General features: G+C 46.8%; 1 protein-coding gene across 2 annotated transcripts in view; it reads right to left on the bottom strand.

Annotated features, from left to right (window-relative positions):
• The window catches only part of DNAJC11 (DnaJ (Hsp40) homolog, subfamily C, member 11), a 56,551-nt gene that overhangs the window by 26,552 nt on the left and 13,202 nt on the right, over positions 1-16,797 (bottom strand). For both annotated transcript variants that reach the window (XM_011938262.1, XM_011938264.1), the window contains one exon: positions 11,525-11,626. In XM_011938262.1, coding sequence (XP_011793652.1) covers positions 11,525-11,626 — 102 coding nt within the window. The remainder of the gene's footprint in view (positions 1-11,524; positions 11,627-16,797) is intronic.

The following is a 16,797-nucleotide window of genomic DNA, read 5'->3' as shown; positions in this document are numbered from 1 at the left end:
GAATAAAGTTAAAAAGACATTACCTGTCAAAATACTTGGGCCAAGATATTTTTATGTTCTAATATGAAGAAATTTAGAATTGAGAGAGTATTTTCTAAATTAAAAATATGATACACAGAGAAGAATCAATTAAATGTGTCAAAAATTTCGGCTGGGTGCTGTGGCTCACTCCTGCAATCCCAGTAGTTTCGGAGGCTGAGGCGGAGGGATTGCTTGAGCCCAGGAGTTTGAGACCCGCCTAGGCACAACATGCTGAGACTCTGTCTCCACAAAAAAAAACTAAAAAGATTAGCTGGCAGTGGTGGTATCCGCCTGTGGTCCCAGTCACCTGGGAGACTGAGGTGGGAGGATTCCTTAAGCCCGGGAGGTCAAGGCTGCAGTGAGCCGTGACTGTATCACTGCACTCTAGCCTGGTGATAGTATGAGACCCTGTCTCAAAGTAAAATAAAACTTGATAAATATAAATGCAACTTTCATAAAGATAGTAGGCAATGGTATTAAAGAAAAAGACACTGGAAATACACTCTTCACAAAACAGCGTGACACACTGTGGAAGTTAGATCAAAGGCCTCCCAAGGAACCATGCCTGCGGGTACTCATGCCCTCATAAAGAACCCTCTCCTTGATCCTGAACCTCTCGGGTTCATAAAAGCAACTCTCAGACTTGCTTTTGTCCAACAGAATGCATGGATTTGATGGTGCTGACTTCAAGACCAGCTCATGAGAAGCCTTGCAGCTTGGCCCAGGTCTCTAAAATGCACTATCTGGGGGACACTAGCTAATATGTATTAAGTCCAGCTACCCAGAGACTGCTGTTGGCAAGGAAGCCTGAGGGGAGAGGTTGCCTGGAGAGAGAGTGATGCCAGCCAACTCTGCTGAGGTGCATGAGACATGAATGCAGGAGACACTGCTGACGTGCAGACCAGCAAGCCTGCAGGGGATGAGACCCAGCTACCATCTGACTGCAACCCCCGGGAGCACCACCCCATCACAGTCAAGTCCCAGTCAATCCACAGAACTGTGAGACAGTATGGAATTGTTGTTGGAAGCCACTAAGTTTGGAAATGGTTATACAGCAGCACATAATCAGAACACTGATACTGGAGACAGACAAGGTTGATGAGCAGACTAAAAGTCTGTGGATACATGCCCCAAATATGATTCCTACTCTTTTTTTTTTTTTTGAGATGGAGTCTTGCTCTGTCACCTGGGCTGGAGTGCAGTGGCGCCATCTCGGTTCACTGCAAGCTCTGCCTCCTGGGTTCACGCCATTCTCCTGCTTCAGCCTCCCGAGTAGCTGTGACTACAGGTGCCTGCCACCATGAGTGGCTAATTTTTTTGTATTTTTAGTAGAGACGGGGTTCCATCATGTTTGTTAGCCAGGATGATCTCGATCTCCTGACCTCGTGATCTGCCCGCCTCGGCCTCCCAAAGTGCTGGGATTACAGGCGTGAGCCACCGCGCCCGGCCACATGTTTTCTTAAGAACATTTTATTTTATTTTAAGAGACAGAATCTTGCCCAAGCTGTAGTGCAGTGGCACAAACACAGCTCACTGCAGCCTCAAACTCCTGGGCTCAAGTGATTCTCCTCCCTCAGCCTCCCAAGTAGTTGGGACCATAGGCACACGCCACCACACCTGGCTAATTTTTGTATTTTTTTTGTAGAGACAGAGTCTCGCTATATTGCCCAGGCTGATTGCCAACTCTTGGGATCAAGCAATCCTCCTGCCTTAGCCTCCCAAAATGCTGGGAGCACAGGTGTGAGTCATCGTGCCTGTCCCAATATTTTATTTTTCAACTACCTTTGAATAAATTATTTAGTTTATCTGATATAATAAAACCAATATTCATTAAAACATAGTTCAACAAATGATATCATCTGAATATTTTTATTTTATTTTTTTAGAGACAGGGTCTTACTTTGCTGCCCAGGCTGGAGTGTCATGGCTTGATCACAGCTCACTGTTGCCCTGAACTCTTGGACTCAAGGGACATCCCTTCCTCGGCCTCCTAAATAGCTGGGAGTGTGCCATTGCACCCAGCTAATTTTTGTATTATTGGTAGATATGAGGTTTCACCATGTTGGCCAGGCTGGTCTTGAACTCCTGACCTCAGGTGTTCCACCTGCCTCGGCCTCCCCAAGTGCTGGGATTACAGGCGTGAGCCACCATGCCCGGTCTTAATATATAATTTATATACTGCATTTATTGCAGATTCTGTGTCCCTCAACTAGATCATTAAGCTTCATGGCGGGATTAGGTTGTCTGTTTTATTCTCTGCTGAATGTTCACATTCCTAAAGTGTCTGGCACATTACAGGCACCCAAATTAAATTACTTTGTGAATAAATCAACCATTTTCACCCATCTCCAACCCACAAAATTGCTAATATTAAACCAAGTCAACGAAAGATGACCATTTGCCCCATTTTCCCCCTTTCGTAGCTAGCACATTTCTCCCTGCTAAATCTTTCTTTTTTTTTTTTGAGACGGAGTCTCACTCTGTTGCTCAGGCTGGACTGCAGTGGCATGATCTCGGCTCACTGCAAGCTCCACCTCCTGGTTCACGCCATTCTCCTGCTTCAGCCTCCCGGGCAGCTGGGACTACAGGCGCCTGCCACCATGCCTGGCCAATTTTTTGTATTTTTTAGTAGAGACGGGGGTTTCACCGTGTTAGCCAGGATGGTCTCGATCTCCTGACTTCGTGATCCGCCTGCCTCGGCCTCCCAAAGTGCTGGGATTACAGGCGTGAGCCACCGCGCCCGGCCACATTTTTTTTTTTTTTTTTTTTGAGATGGAGTTGCACTCTTGTTGCTCAGGCTGGAGTGCAATGGCACAAGCTCGACTCACTGCAACCTCTGCCTCCTGGTTTCAAGTGATTCTCCTGCCCCAGCTTTCTGAGTAGCTGGGATTACAGATGTGTGCCATTGCACCCAGCTAATTTTTGTATTATTGGTAGATATGAGGTTTCACCATGTTGGCCAGGCTGGTCTTGAACTCCTGACCTCAGGTGTTCCACCTGCCTCGGCCTCCCCAAGTGCTGGGATTACAGGCGTGAGCCACCATGCCCGGTCTTAATATATAATTTATATATTGCATTTATTGCAGATTCTGTGTCCCTCAACTAGATCATTAAGCTTCATGGCGGGATTAGGTTGTCTGTTTTATTCTCTGCTGAATGTTCACATTCCTAAAGTGTCTGGCACATTACAGGCACCCAAATTAAATTACTTTGTGAATAAATCAACCATTTTCACCCATCTCCAACCCACAAAATTGCTAATATTAAACCAAGTCAACGAAAGATGACCATTTGCCCCATTTTCCCCCTTTCGTAGCTAGCACATTTCTCCCTGCTAAATCTTTCTTTTTTTTTTTTGAGACGGAGTCTCACTCTGTTGCTCAGGCTGGACTGCAGTGGCATGATCTCGGCTTACTGCAAGCTCCACCTCCTGGTTCACGCCATTCTCCTGCTTCAGCCTCCCGGGCAGCTGGGACTACAGGCGCCTGCCACCATGCCTGGCCAATTTTTTGTATTTTTTAGTAGAGACGGGGGTTTCACCGTGTTAGCCAGGATGGTCTCGATCTCCTGACTTCGTGATCCGCCTGCCTCGGCCTCCCAAAATGCTGGGATTATAGGCGTGAGCCTCTGTGCCTGGCTGTTAAATCTTATTTTGTAGTTTAATCCCTTCATTCTTATTAACTGGGCTCTTTGAGAACCTTCCACCTTGGGTTAACTGTGAATGTGATAAACACGTCTTCACTGACATCACTCAGAAACTCTAAGCATAAGTTAGAGCCTTTCTCCTACAATGAGAAACTTCTTACCAGGTAGGAGATGATGCATTTGTACTCGTTGAGCAGAATCAGTTGTTTATTCAGCCAGGAATGTATCATTCTAAATTCTTTATTTTTTGGTTTCAAATCTTGTTAAAAAAATTTAAAACATTTAACTGACAAACAGAGATCGCACACGTTCCAGTGTACAGTGTGCTGATTTGATACATGCAGACACTGTGTAATAACGATCACAATCATGTTAACACATTCAACACAAACCAGGTGGAATTATTTTCATGTTTATATTTATCTCGCCTGGAGGGAAACATAAGAAATTTCTGTCAATTGCAATCTCCAAAGGAGCTCTTTACTAACGGAAAATTCCGCCAAAAGAGGTGATGCAAGGCAACGTGAAATTCACCTGTTTATAACTGATGGACCCACCAGCATGACACTCATGACGGTTCCCATAGAATCACTTCATCTCAAATGGAAGTCAGAGCCTGTCCTCCCGTATACACAGTAGTCTCTAATTCTGAAACCTTGTTTGTAAGTGATTACGCTGACATGAAGGGGTGAAACAGCCCTCTGATGGATACTCACTTCAAGACAAACAGCTGTTTTACCTTTGAATCCTTCTGTGCCTTCTATCCTGATTGCCAAGACCACTCTTCTCCAGGGTTTGTTGCATTGTCACAGCACTTTCCCAGACCTGATTCACCAGGCTTTGGTCCCTCTTCTCCTTACCAGACAACTTCCCACAATCTCCAATTGCAACAGGAGCCCATTTCTGCAGACGGTAAATTGCCTTTTCCTGTCACTACGCACAACAAACATATGGGTCAAACAATCCTTCTTTTGCTCTATCATGCTCTCAGCCAAGTCCGGGCAGTTTTATGACATCAGAACCACTTCCACAGAACAGACTGAAGTCATAAGCACGGGCGACTTTTCTGGCTACAGTCATTGCCAAGGCAACCCCAGAATCCTTTAAAAATAATCAAGTGATGCACTCTTACAGCTTTATGAAAACATTTTGGCATTTAAAAATATTTTTATGGTTATATGCCTTCCTTGATATGTTATTCATTTATTTTTTGAGATGGGGTCTCTGTCACCCAGGCTGGAGTGCATCCTGGAGGCTGGAGCCAGGCTGGCACAATCCTGGCTTACTGCATCCTCCACCTCCAGGGCTCAAGCGTTCCTCCTGCCTTAGCCTCCCGAGTAGCTGGGACTACAGGAGCACACCACCATGTCCAGTTAATTATTATTATTATTTTTTGTAGAGATGCGATTTTGCCATGTTGCCCAGGCTGTTGATATATTATTTTTATATATTTATTTAGAGATGGCATCTTGAGCTTATTGCTCAGGCTGGACTGCAGTGGTGTGATCTTGGCTCACTGTAACCCCCGCCTCCCAGGTTCAAGCGATTCTCCTGCTTCAGCTTCCCAAGTAGTTGGGATTACAGGCACCTGCCAGCACACCCGGCTAATTTTTGTATTTTTAGTAGAGATGGGGTTTCACCGTGTTGGTCAGGCTGGTCTCGAACTCCTGACCTCAGATGATGCACCCACCTCAGCCTCCTAAAACATTGGTGAGAGATGAAGCCAGATGGACTTCCTGGGTCGGGTGGGGACTTGGAGAACTTTTCTGTCTTACAAGAGGATTGTAAATGTACCAATCACCACTCGGTAAAAACGCACCAATCAGCACTCTATGGCTAGCTAGAAGATTGCAAATGTACCAATCAGCACTCTGTAAAAATGCACCAATCAGTGCTCTGTGGCTAGCTGGATTGTAAATGCACCAATCAGCACTCTGTAAAAACGCACCAATCAGCGCTCTGTGGATTGTAAGTGCACTAATCAGCACTATGTAAAATGGACCAACTGGCACTCTGTAAAATGGACCAATCAGCAGGACATGGACGGGGAGAAATAAGGGAATAAAAGATGGCCACCCCAGCCAACAGCAGCAACCCGCTTGGGTCCCCTTCCACCCTGAGGAAGCTTTGTTCTTTTTGCTCTCCACAATAAATCTTCCTGCTGCTTACTCTTTAGGTCTGCACCACCTTTAAGTGCTATAACACTCACCGTGAAGGTCCGCAGCTTCATTCTTAAAGTCAGCGAGACCACAAACCCACTGGAAGGAACGAACTCTGGATACACTGGGATTATAGGAGTGAGCCACTGCGCTTGGCCGATACATCATTTACATTTTTTTCTAATAAAGCTGAATTGTGTTTCTCAGCTATTACACAAACCACGCTGATGACGGGGTTTTCTAGATAAGAGAGGTCTTGCCAAGGAGTGTATATCAACCTCTGTAATAGCAAAAATGGCCCAGAAATAACGTAAATCTCCATCAAACTATTTTGTCGTAGGGTCAAAAAACTAAAGCAATATATACCCGCAGAGACAGTCAGGCTCCTTTGCCCCCATACCCCCAAACAAACCTAACTTAATCATCTGCTGCACATGGGATGTAAACAAGTTCACGAAGGAGGCAGCAATGAAGTCAGACAAGCTGCCTGGGATCAAATTGCCTTCTAAATATGCTCAAAGTGGCTGCCGTCCACAGAGAGAGAAGATTTATGGGTATTAAGGAAAAAAGGAATTAAAATAATCAATACGAAGTGAATACAGCACAGAACGACACTGTTACATGATCTTAAGTCCTTAAAATGCAAGAAATGTGGATGGATTATGCAAATAAGACAGAAATCCGACGATGGCAGGAGGATGCCCAGGGTGGTCCAGTCGGGCTCCGGTTTCACATACTGTTCTCAGGGATGAACCCCACGTCCTCCCCAGCCACCAATTCTCTCCCTGATGCCAGTTCAATGTGGAAGGCCCTAAAGACACTGGGACCACAGCAACCCGAGGGTGGCGTTTTCCAGCAGGACATACAGACAGGAATTCACTCCCACAGGGCAAAGCAAAGGCAGAAAACAGGTAATTAGAGCTAAGGACTGTGGGGTCCAAAGACTCAACCCAGAAAGTGGGCCTCCCATTTCATGGAGGCAGAAACTGGACTAAGAATGCAGAAGGGACTTGATCAAGGGCACAGACAGGAAGGTGGAATCTGAGTCTGGATGCAGGACCCTGGACTCTAAGTCCAAGGTTCTCCCATGCTGCCTCCCACACACAGATGTGCCTGTGTGTGTGTGCATGCATGCGTTCCATCAGTTGGAGCCAGGGGCAAAGTGGACACACCCCGGGGCTGGGGATTCTACTTGTTCCCTCCTGGGCACCATGGTGCCTGGCAAGGCACATTCCACACAAGTCCATAACACAGCCAGCCATACTGCAAACAGCATCAGGCCCGGCCCCAGGCAAAAGCTGCGGGAATTGTTCGAGGGCCATTTTCTTTATTTTTTTTTGAGACCGAGTCTCTCTCTGTCACCCAGGCTAGAGTGCAGTGGCATGATCTCGGCTCACGGCAAGCTCTGCTTCCCGGGTTCAGGCCGTTCTCTTGCCTCAGCCTCCGGAGTAGCTAGGACTACAGGCGCCTGCCACCATGCCCAGCTAACTTTGTATTTTTAGTAGAGATAGGGTTTCACCGCATTAGCCAGGACGGTCTTATCTCCTGACCTCGTGATCCGCCCACCTCGGCCTCCTAAAGTGCTGGGATTACAGGCGTGAGCCACCGCGCCCAGCCTCGAGGGCCATTTTCAAATCCCACCTCACAGGTCCCACCATTCCTGACCAAGCTAAGAATTTCCTCCTCAGTGTTGAATGAACCACCACCACCACATTTCGTTCTGAACGTCATTTTGGTACCAGTACCACTTTGCATTTATATAACAAGATTATCTTTCCCTAATAAATTGACATCTATTTCATGTGTTTTCAGTCTTTCCACAACTTGGCATGGTAGTCAGGACAGATGTCCTCATTTTACAAAAGAGAAAACGGAGCACTGTCCAAGGGCTCACTCTGTGTCCTGCCTCCTGCTGGCAGTTATACCTTCTAACCTGGGCTTTTCCTCACTAGGCTTTTTTGCTTGGTAGATGCATTAACCTACTGGAAATCCCTACCTCATCTGCTCTTATTGGTGAAAACAGAGAGAAATACGCACCCGCGTTTCGGGCGGCAATAATATCACGCATGGGATACAGCCTGCAAACCCCTCTGAGCTGAGGTCCACTGTAGGGGTCCAGCTGACAGGCTGATCCCTAAGTCATCAAAAGTGTCCTTCGGTTTTTTTTTTTTTTTGAGACGGAGTCTCGCTCTGTCGCCCGGGCTGGAGTGCAGTGGCCGGATCTCAGCTCACCGCAAGCTCTGCCTCCCAGGTTTACACCCTTCTCCTGCCTCAGCCTCCTGAGTAGCTGGGACTACAGGCGCCCGCCACCTCGCCCGGCTAGTTTTTTGTATTTTTTAGTAGAGACGGGGTTTCACCGTGTTAGCCAGGATGGTCTCGATCTTCTGACCTCGTGATCCGCCCGTCTCGGCCTCCCAAAGTGCTGGGATTACAGGCTTGAGCCACCGCGCCCGGCCTGTTTTTGTTTAAGACAGGACCTTGCTCTGTTGCCCAGGCTGGAGTGCAGTGGTGCAATCATGGCTCACTGCAACCATGAACTCCTGGGCTAGGGCAATCCTCCTTCGTCTGCCTCCCAAGTAACGTGGACCACAGGTATGTGCCACTGTGTCCAGCTAATTTGTAAATATTTTGTAGAGATGGGGGTCTTGTTATGTTGCCCAGGCTGACCTCAAACTCCTGAACTCAAGCAATCCTCCTGCCTTGGCCTCCCAAAGTGCCAGGATTACAGGAATAAGCCGCCATGCCTGGCTTCCCCATGGTCTTTTTGTTTGTTTGTTTGTTTGAGACTCTGCTGCCCAGGCTGGAGTACAGGGGCGTAATCTTGGCTCACTGCAGCCTGGACCTCCCAGGCTCAAGGGATCCTCCCACCTCAGCCTCCCAGGTAGCTGGATCTACAGGTGCATGTTACCATGCCTGGCTAATTTTAGTATTTTATTTGTAGACATGGAGCCTCACTATGTTGCCCAGGCTGGTCTCGAACTCCTGAACTCAAGTGATCAGCCCACCTTTGCCTCCCAAAGTGCTGGGATTACCCACCACCACACCTGGCCTCCATGGTCTCCTTAAAGAAGAGATCACCCCTTTCTTTTCAGGACAAGGATGTTTGCTCATCTTGAAAAGCAAGAAAACCTGTCAGAAATGGAATGAAAGATCTACCTCAAATCCTCTCCTTAAAATGCTGGACAGCCAACATCTGGTTATCGCTCAAGATTTCTGATTAGAAAATGTTTGATTTATTTGGAAGCAGTTTTATGGAAGCAGCAAAATATAAGACATTTTAAAAATCACTTGCATGTCTGTGTGAGATGGTCACAGCTGCGCTCCCTCTTTCCACAGAAACATGGCCTGCAGACACATTTGCAGAGTCCTAATAAGCAACTGTCACACACCCCCAGATGGCCGATTTGATCACAGGACACGGATGCAGGATGATAGTGAGGTTCTCTTTCCCTTTCACTGCTCCTAACACAGCAAACCTCCAGCCAGAGCAGCAAAAACGCCAAAGGAACAGCCTGCTCCTGCCAGGCACCCTGATCCCACCTCCACCTGCCCACACAGACCTTCCAAACGGGACCTCCCCTGGGCACCCGGCTGGGAGATCCAAGCAGGAATCATTAGCACAGCTCAGGGCACCTCGGAGACTTTCAACTCCCCCAGTTATCCCAAACTTCCCGACTCGGTTCACCCAGGGTTTTGATTCTCTGCCTCCATCTGACCAAAAGGTAACCCTGTACTTCTGAGGACCTCACCTGTTGAGGGGAGAGTGAGTAGATGGGAGTGGAGGTGTTACCATTTTCAAATATACATTTTTTTCCAAGAGAATTAAAACACTTATTGATTATACATGATAATGGATGATACAAAAACTTCATTCCCATCCATAATTTTATCTGGTCAAATATACTTTGAAATGTGGGATTCAAATAGATGGACATGTTCTGGATATACGGTCCTTTAAATGCTGTATGGGTCTTTAAAAAACTGCTTTCTAGAATGTATTTCATCAGAGGTTTATCTTACTATGCATCCCAGTTTAAGCCAGCATTTGTTCTTTTTCTTTTTTTTCTTTTCTTTTTTATTTTTTTGAGACAGAGTTTCACTCTGTTGTCCAGGCTGGAGTGCAGTGGCATGATCTTGGCTCACTACAACCTCTGCCTCCCTGGTTCAAGCGATTCTCCTGCCTCAGCCTCCCAAGTAGCCGAAATTACTCCGGAGGCTGGTGGTCATGTACCACTAGGCCTGGCTAATTTTTATTGTATTTTTAGTAGAGATAGGGTTTCACCATATTGCCCAGGCTAGTCTCAAACTCCCGACCTCAGGTGATCTGCCCGCCTCTGCCTCCCAAAGTGCTGGGATTATAGGAGTGAGCCACCGCACCTGGCCTCTTCTTTTCCTTTACAAGGTTTAAAGAAAATAATAATGCTTCCTATAACTTTGTATGGCTTCCGCTCTCCTTCCAACAACGTTGATTTGACACAGATCATGGGAGAAGAGGCTGATGGAAGACCGGGCGGGGCTCCCAGCTCCTTATCATGACAGATACAGGCTCTCTGCCAGGCTGTCCTGGCCACAATGATAGGGTCTGGCTACTGAGCCCTCTTTTTAAACACAGCTGAATAGTACACCGGGCCATGTTTCATTAGCCATTCAGTGCAACTGGAATCTCAAAGTGACCAAGCTATCTATTTGCCACAGAGCTGGGGCACACATGCAAAACAATCTCCCCAGCAAACTGAAAGGAAAAAGAGAGCACACTTAGCATTGAAAAGGAACTCAGACTAAGTAGTGTCACTGGGTTAAAGGACTTAAACTCCCTCGGTGATCTGGGACACTGATGCTGCTCAAACAGCCCAGTGACTGGCGGTCATGGCACCAGTGCCCTGGGGTGATGTGAGCAGGGCCCTCTGCTCAAGGCAACATAGACGTGCGCTGAGCCCTCTGCATTTTTTGGCTCTCCATATCCTTTTTTTTTTTTTTTTGAGAAGGAGTCTCGCTCTGTCCCCCTGGCTGGAGTGCAGTGGCGCGATCTCGGCTCACTGCAAGCTCCGCCTCCCGGGTTCCCGCCATTCTCCTGCCTCAGCCTCCGGAGTAGCTGGGACTACAGGCGCCTGCCATGGCGCCCGGCTAATTTTTTGTATTTTTAGTAGATACGGGGTTTCACCGTGGTCTCGATCTCCTGACCTTGTGATCTGCCCGCCTCGGCCTCCCAAAGTGCTGGGATTACAGGCGTGAGCCACCGCGCCCGGCCTGGCTCTCCATATCCTGATGGGTAAACAAGGACTTCTGCTGCCTCAATGCTTAGGTGATGAGGTGGCTGTCCTCTGCCCTGCCACTGTCCTCTGATTTCCAGCGTCAAGGACTTGGGCAGCACAGTCGGAGGAAACGGCTTTCAATGACTGGCCTGTATATCTGCTTGGCAAAATTCCCTGACTTCTGGAAAAAACAGGGGCCTGGTTTTGTCTTCCCTCCACATGGTATAAAACATTCATCTCCTGCAGATGAGCAGCAGCGTGGCTGATGGCTGCCAGGGAGGTGTTTCCAGAAAGACATGACTTTGACATAATATAAGCCAAATTTTGTCCCACCAGCTTGTATGTTTTTACTTTAACAATCCACCAGCACCTCATTATTTCAGACCTGGCTTCTAGGTATGAGGCCTTTTCATGAGGTGTCCTCATGAAACCTGGCCCCTGGCTTACCTTGGGATTGGTTCGCTGCTGCAGTCTCCTCTCTTCCCTCTCTCTCTGCAGCCGCTCAAACTCCTCTCGAATTTCAGCTGGGGTTCTCCTCCTTTCCACAACCTATGAGCAGAATCAAGATGGGAAGACAGTTGAGGACCCAGGAGGTAAGGGAAACGTACACAAAGAACTGCAGTCATTGATTTTGGTGTGTGCATGCTGCCTGGGGTCCAGCCATGGCCTTTCCCCAGGAAGTACCCCAAACCATGACTTCTGCCATCCGATGGCTCAGGCCTGGGTGAGGCAGAGCTCACTGCCCTCCTGGCCCTTCCCAAGGTAGAAATGAGCTTTCACTCAGCTCTCCAGAGTGACTTAAACATTCTTTATTTTAGCAACTTATCTCTAAGTCTGCAGAAATCTTACAAGGAAAATGTCACCTTAAATTTCATAGTGTAAATTTCCTAATGAATCTCAGATAACAAATGTTAAATATCAGGACGAAGGCAAGCTGGCTCTCCCTAGTGGTCTGGGACAATTGCTAAAGACTCCTTTTGAGCTTCTTGGACCAAGGATCTCGAGCTGTCGGGTCTGGGTGTTTTTATTCTGTTGTTGTAGAGACGGGGTCTTGCTATGTTGCCTAGGTTGGCCTCAAACTCTTGGCCTCAAAGGATCCTCCCACATGAGCCTCCCAAAGTGCTGGGATTGCAGGCATAAGCCACCATGTCTGGCGGGTCTGAGTGTTTTCAGAATCATGGAAGTCTTCTTCTTACAATAGTATATGAACCTTAGAATGTGGGCTGTCAGTTATAGGCTGGTGTAACAATACTCAGGTACCACGCAGCAGACCTCGTTAAACTCAGGGATGCACAGCGATGTCGAATCTGAGAAAACAAGGTATTCCGGCCTGGCGCGGTGGCTCACACCTGTAATCCCAGCACTTTGGGAGGCCGAGGTGAGTGGATCACCTCAGTTCAGGAGTTAGAGACCAACCTGGTCAACATAGCGAAACCCCATCTCTACTAAAAATACAAAAATTAGCCAGGTGTGGTGGCAGGTGTCTGTAATCCCAGCTGCTTGGGAGGCTGAGGCAGGAAAATTGCTTGAACCCAGGAGGTGGAGGCTGCAGTGAACTGAGATCATGCCACTGCACTCCAGCCTGGGCAACAGAGCAAGACTCTGTCTCAAAAAAAAAAAAAGGAAAAAAAAAGAAAAGGTATTCCAGGTCTGGTGTGGAATACCTTTGGGAGGCCAAGGTGGGTTTGAGACCAGCCTGGCCAACATGGTGAAACCATCTCTACTAAAAATACAAAAATAAAAATACAAAACATTAGCTAGGCGTGGTGGCGGGTGCCTGTAATCCCAGCTACTCGGAAGGCTTAGGCAGGAGAATCGCTTGAACCCAGGAGTCGGAGGTTGCAGTGAGCCAAGATCATGCCATTGCATTCCAGCCAGGGCAACAAGAGCAAGAAACTCCATCTTGAAAAAAAAGAAAGGAAAAAAAAAGAAAATACAGCATTCCAATTCCAGTTCAGCCCTTCTTAGCTCGTCATGAAAGGAAGACCACCTAGTCGAGATTTCAAAGAAGTGGAAAGGGCAGTCTTTCATCTGTGAGAGAGGCAACTGCACTGCACGATTTCTGGTGTTTTTTTTTTTTTGAGACGGAGTCTCGCTCTGTCGCCCAGGCTGGAGTGCAGTGGTACAATCTCGGCTCACTGCAAGCTCTGCCTCCTGGGATCAGGCCATTCTCCTGCCTCAGCCTCCCGAGTAGCTGGGATTACAGGCACCCGCCACCACACTCGGCTAATTTTTTGTATTTTTAGTAGAGACGGGGTTTCATCATGCTAGCCAGGACGGTCTCGATCTCCTGACCTCGTGATCCGCCCACTTCGGCCTCCGAAAGTGCTGGGATTACAGGCGTGAGCCACCGCGCCCGGCCTGCACTGCACAATTTCTAAGGGTCCTGTTTATGGTGTGAAATTGTGTGCACCGATGAGAAACACACAGTGCGGGAACAGGACAGAAAAAGTGGTTACTCTTTTTCTATCACGACCAAAGTTATCAGATGGCTGGGGGAGGGGGCAGGGGTGTACGAGAAAACAGATTCGCCCATCAGTGGGAGAAACACAGGGGAGTCTTGAGATGCTGCTCACAGACTATCTAAAAAGATGTGATGTGAGAAAACGTTTCCTTGGAAATTTCAAGTTTCAAAAAATTATTTTTAAAAATACAAGATTATAGCAAAAAATCAATAGAACAGAAGGATAGGAAATAAAAAGTACGTGATTCCCCTTACCCATATTCCCTCTTCTCACAGGCTCACACTCAGTTTTTTTATATCACTTCCTAAAAATTCTCTATGCATGTGTATGTACCTACGTATGTGCGCGTGCACACATTCAATATAAATAAGATATTACAGGCTTTGTGAAACTTGATTTTATTTTTCAACAAATAATAATTAAAAAAAAACACAAAAACTCATCCAAAAAAATCCTAGGAACTTGTCCACTACTTTAAACATTAAAAATAGTGAAAACATTTTCTTCTCTAATAACCCAATATAAATAAAAAATTACTAAGAAGTGGGGAAGTGGTTCTTTTAAAGGAAGATTTAAAATGAAAAGATTGTTAAAATCATCCAAGAACAAACTAAAGGTCCTAAGTGGCACGACAGTGATTGCTGTGACCTCGCAAGGACATTCTGGGTTCTATTTTGTGAACGAGGTGCATTCCCACTGGCCAGGCTTAGAATCACCGAGGGCGCGTCACCTATCTACAGCACTCTCACTTTCCAATGCCACCCGTCCTGACGTAGACAAAAGCAAGGTGCAGTTTTTCAAAGTTTCCATTATCTTCTCAATCTCATGTCAGTCCCTCCCTGAAGCAAAAGAAAATAAAAATAAAAGAGCTTCAGGGAAATGTAGGTAATCAACCATTTCAGGTAAGTTTGAAGATCCAGAAAAAATGCTTCAAAATACTTTAAAAATTATTCATGACTTTACAGCCCAATTCAGTGGACCTGACTGTGGAGCTAGTTTCTCTGGACCCAGCAGATGGTGACTTAAGTGACCCATCACCAAGGACAAGGAGGTCTAAGTGTGAGGCTGTCTGAATGGAGACAGTTCCTCTACATGGCCCAGAGGATGCAGGATGTCCAATCTGGATAAAGAGATTTTATTTTATTTATTTCTTTGCGATGGAGTCTCACTTAATTAATTAATTAATTAATTAATTTATGACAGAGTCTCGATCTGTTGGCCAGACTGGAGTGTCGTGGTGCGATCTCGGCTCACTGCGCCTCCCGGGTTCATGACATTCTCCTGCCTCAGCCTCTTGAGTAGCTGGGACTACAGGCGCCCACCACCATGCCCAGCTAATTTTTTGTACTTTTTTTTTTAGTAGAGACGGGGTTTCACCGTATTAGCCAGGATGATCTCGATCTCCTGACCTCATGATCCACCCACCTCGGCCTCCCAAAGTGCTAGAATTACAGGCGTGAGCCACCGTGCCTGGCCTTTTTTGTTTTTTTTTTGAGACAGAGTCTTGCTCTGTCACCCAGGCTGGTGTGTAGTGGTGGGATCTTGGCTCACTGCAAGCTCCGCCTCCCGGGTTCACGCCATTCTCCTGCCTCAGCCTCCCTAGTAGCTGGGACTACAGGCATCCGCCAAAACACCTGGCTAATTTTTTTGTATTTTTAGTAGAGCCGGGGTTTCACGGTATGAGCCAGGATGGTCTCCTGACTTCGTGGTCCGCCTGTCTCGGCCTCCCAAAGTGCTGGGATTACAGGCATGAGCCACCGTGCCTGGCGAGATTTTATTTTATTTTAATATTTTATTTTTTTGAGACAGTCTTGCTTTGTCACCGAGGCTGGAGTGCAGTGGTGCGATCTTAGCTTACTGCAATTTCTGCTTCCTAGGTTCAAGCAATTCTCCTGCCTCAGCCTCCCGAGTAGCTGGGACGACAGGCTCGTGCCACCATACCCAGCTAATTTTTTCATTTTTAGTAGAGATGATGTTTCACCATGTTGGCCAGGCTGGTCTTGAACTCCTGACCTCAAGTGATCCACCCGCCTCGACTTCCCAAAGTGCTGGGATTACAGGCGTGAGCCACCGCGCCCGGCCTGAATAGAAATTTTATAATTGGGTGTTCTATTCAACAGGATATTAGTTTTTAAAAATGCAAATTTAACAAAAGTTTGATTCGCCATAACTTTAATCAGTGACATAAGCAGACCCACGAATATGCCCGTATACTACTGTTTTTTTCAGAAACAGATTTGTAAGCCGCTGATAATTAAGATCCTGGAGTCAAACCCTGTAGGAGAGAAAAAAAACACCTGGAAAGTGTGAGGCTTCACAGAGGCTGCAGCAGCACAAGATTCCTTTTCAGGAATTTTAGCTGCTTCATCTTTGAAGACTGAACAGCTGAAAATTACTTTGTTAGATTCTGTGATGAACTACAAAGGCAAATAATCCAAAGGTGGCGGATCATTCCACTTTTAGTAAAATTTTACACAAGTTTTGCAAATAGTTGGTGCATAATCTGAGCGAACAACAAAGTCAAAATGGCCAGCCTTTCTGGAGCGGTGAAGACACTTAGCAGGGCAGGGAACTTCATTCTCAGCTCCCACAGGCCTCTGCCAGCCTTGATTATTTACACCTTCCTTTAAACAGAATACATGATGCCGGAAAGGGGAACAGGACTAAGCCAGCTGTGAGCTGCTCTTCTCCTTATCAGCAACCCTTACAGACAGAGACATCTGGGAACACAGCATCTGAAGCTGCATGACAGTTGATAAAACCAGACATTTTCAGTGTTTCTCATGGACAGAGTGTATCAGATGCAGCTTGTGAATCCATACAACTGCTGTTCACCAAACCATTCACCTACTAGGTCTATCCCTATGCTAGTCAGAAACTGAGCAGTGGCTCACCTGAGGTCACGTGTTTGAGACCAGCCTGGCAAAACCCTGTCTCTACTAAAAATGCAAAATTTAGCCGGGCGTGGTGGCAGATGCCTATAGTCTCAGTTACTTGGGAGGCTGAGGCAGGAGAATCGCTTGAACCCAGGAGGTGGAGGTTGCAGTGAACGGAGATTGCACCACTTCACTCCAGCCTGGGCAAAAGAGTGAAACTCCATCTCAAAAAAAAAAAAAAAAAAAGAAAAGAAAACTGACTGAGCCCAGGAATTCTAGACCAACCTGGGCAACATAGTGAGACCCCATCTCTACAACAAAAAACAACCACCAAGAAGACTGACTTTATTGATGAAACGAATGAGGAGATCTCCAAAAG

Source organism: Colobus angolensis, unplaced genomic scaffold (genome assembly GCF_000951035.1).
Source record: "Colobus angolensis palliatus isolate OR3802 unplaced genomic scaffold, Cang.pa_1.0 Scaffold170, whole genome shotgun sequence".
Classification (NCBI taxonomy): Eukaryota; Metazoa; Chordata; class Mammalia; order Primates; family Cercopithecidae; genus Colobus; species Colobus angolensis.
The sequence above is the reverse complement of the archived record's forward strand: the minus strand, read 5'-3'. Positions and strand labels throughout refer to the sequence as shown.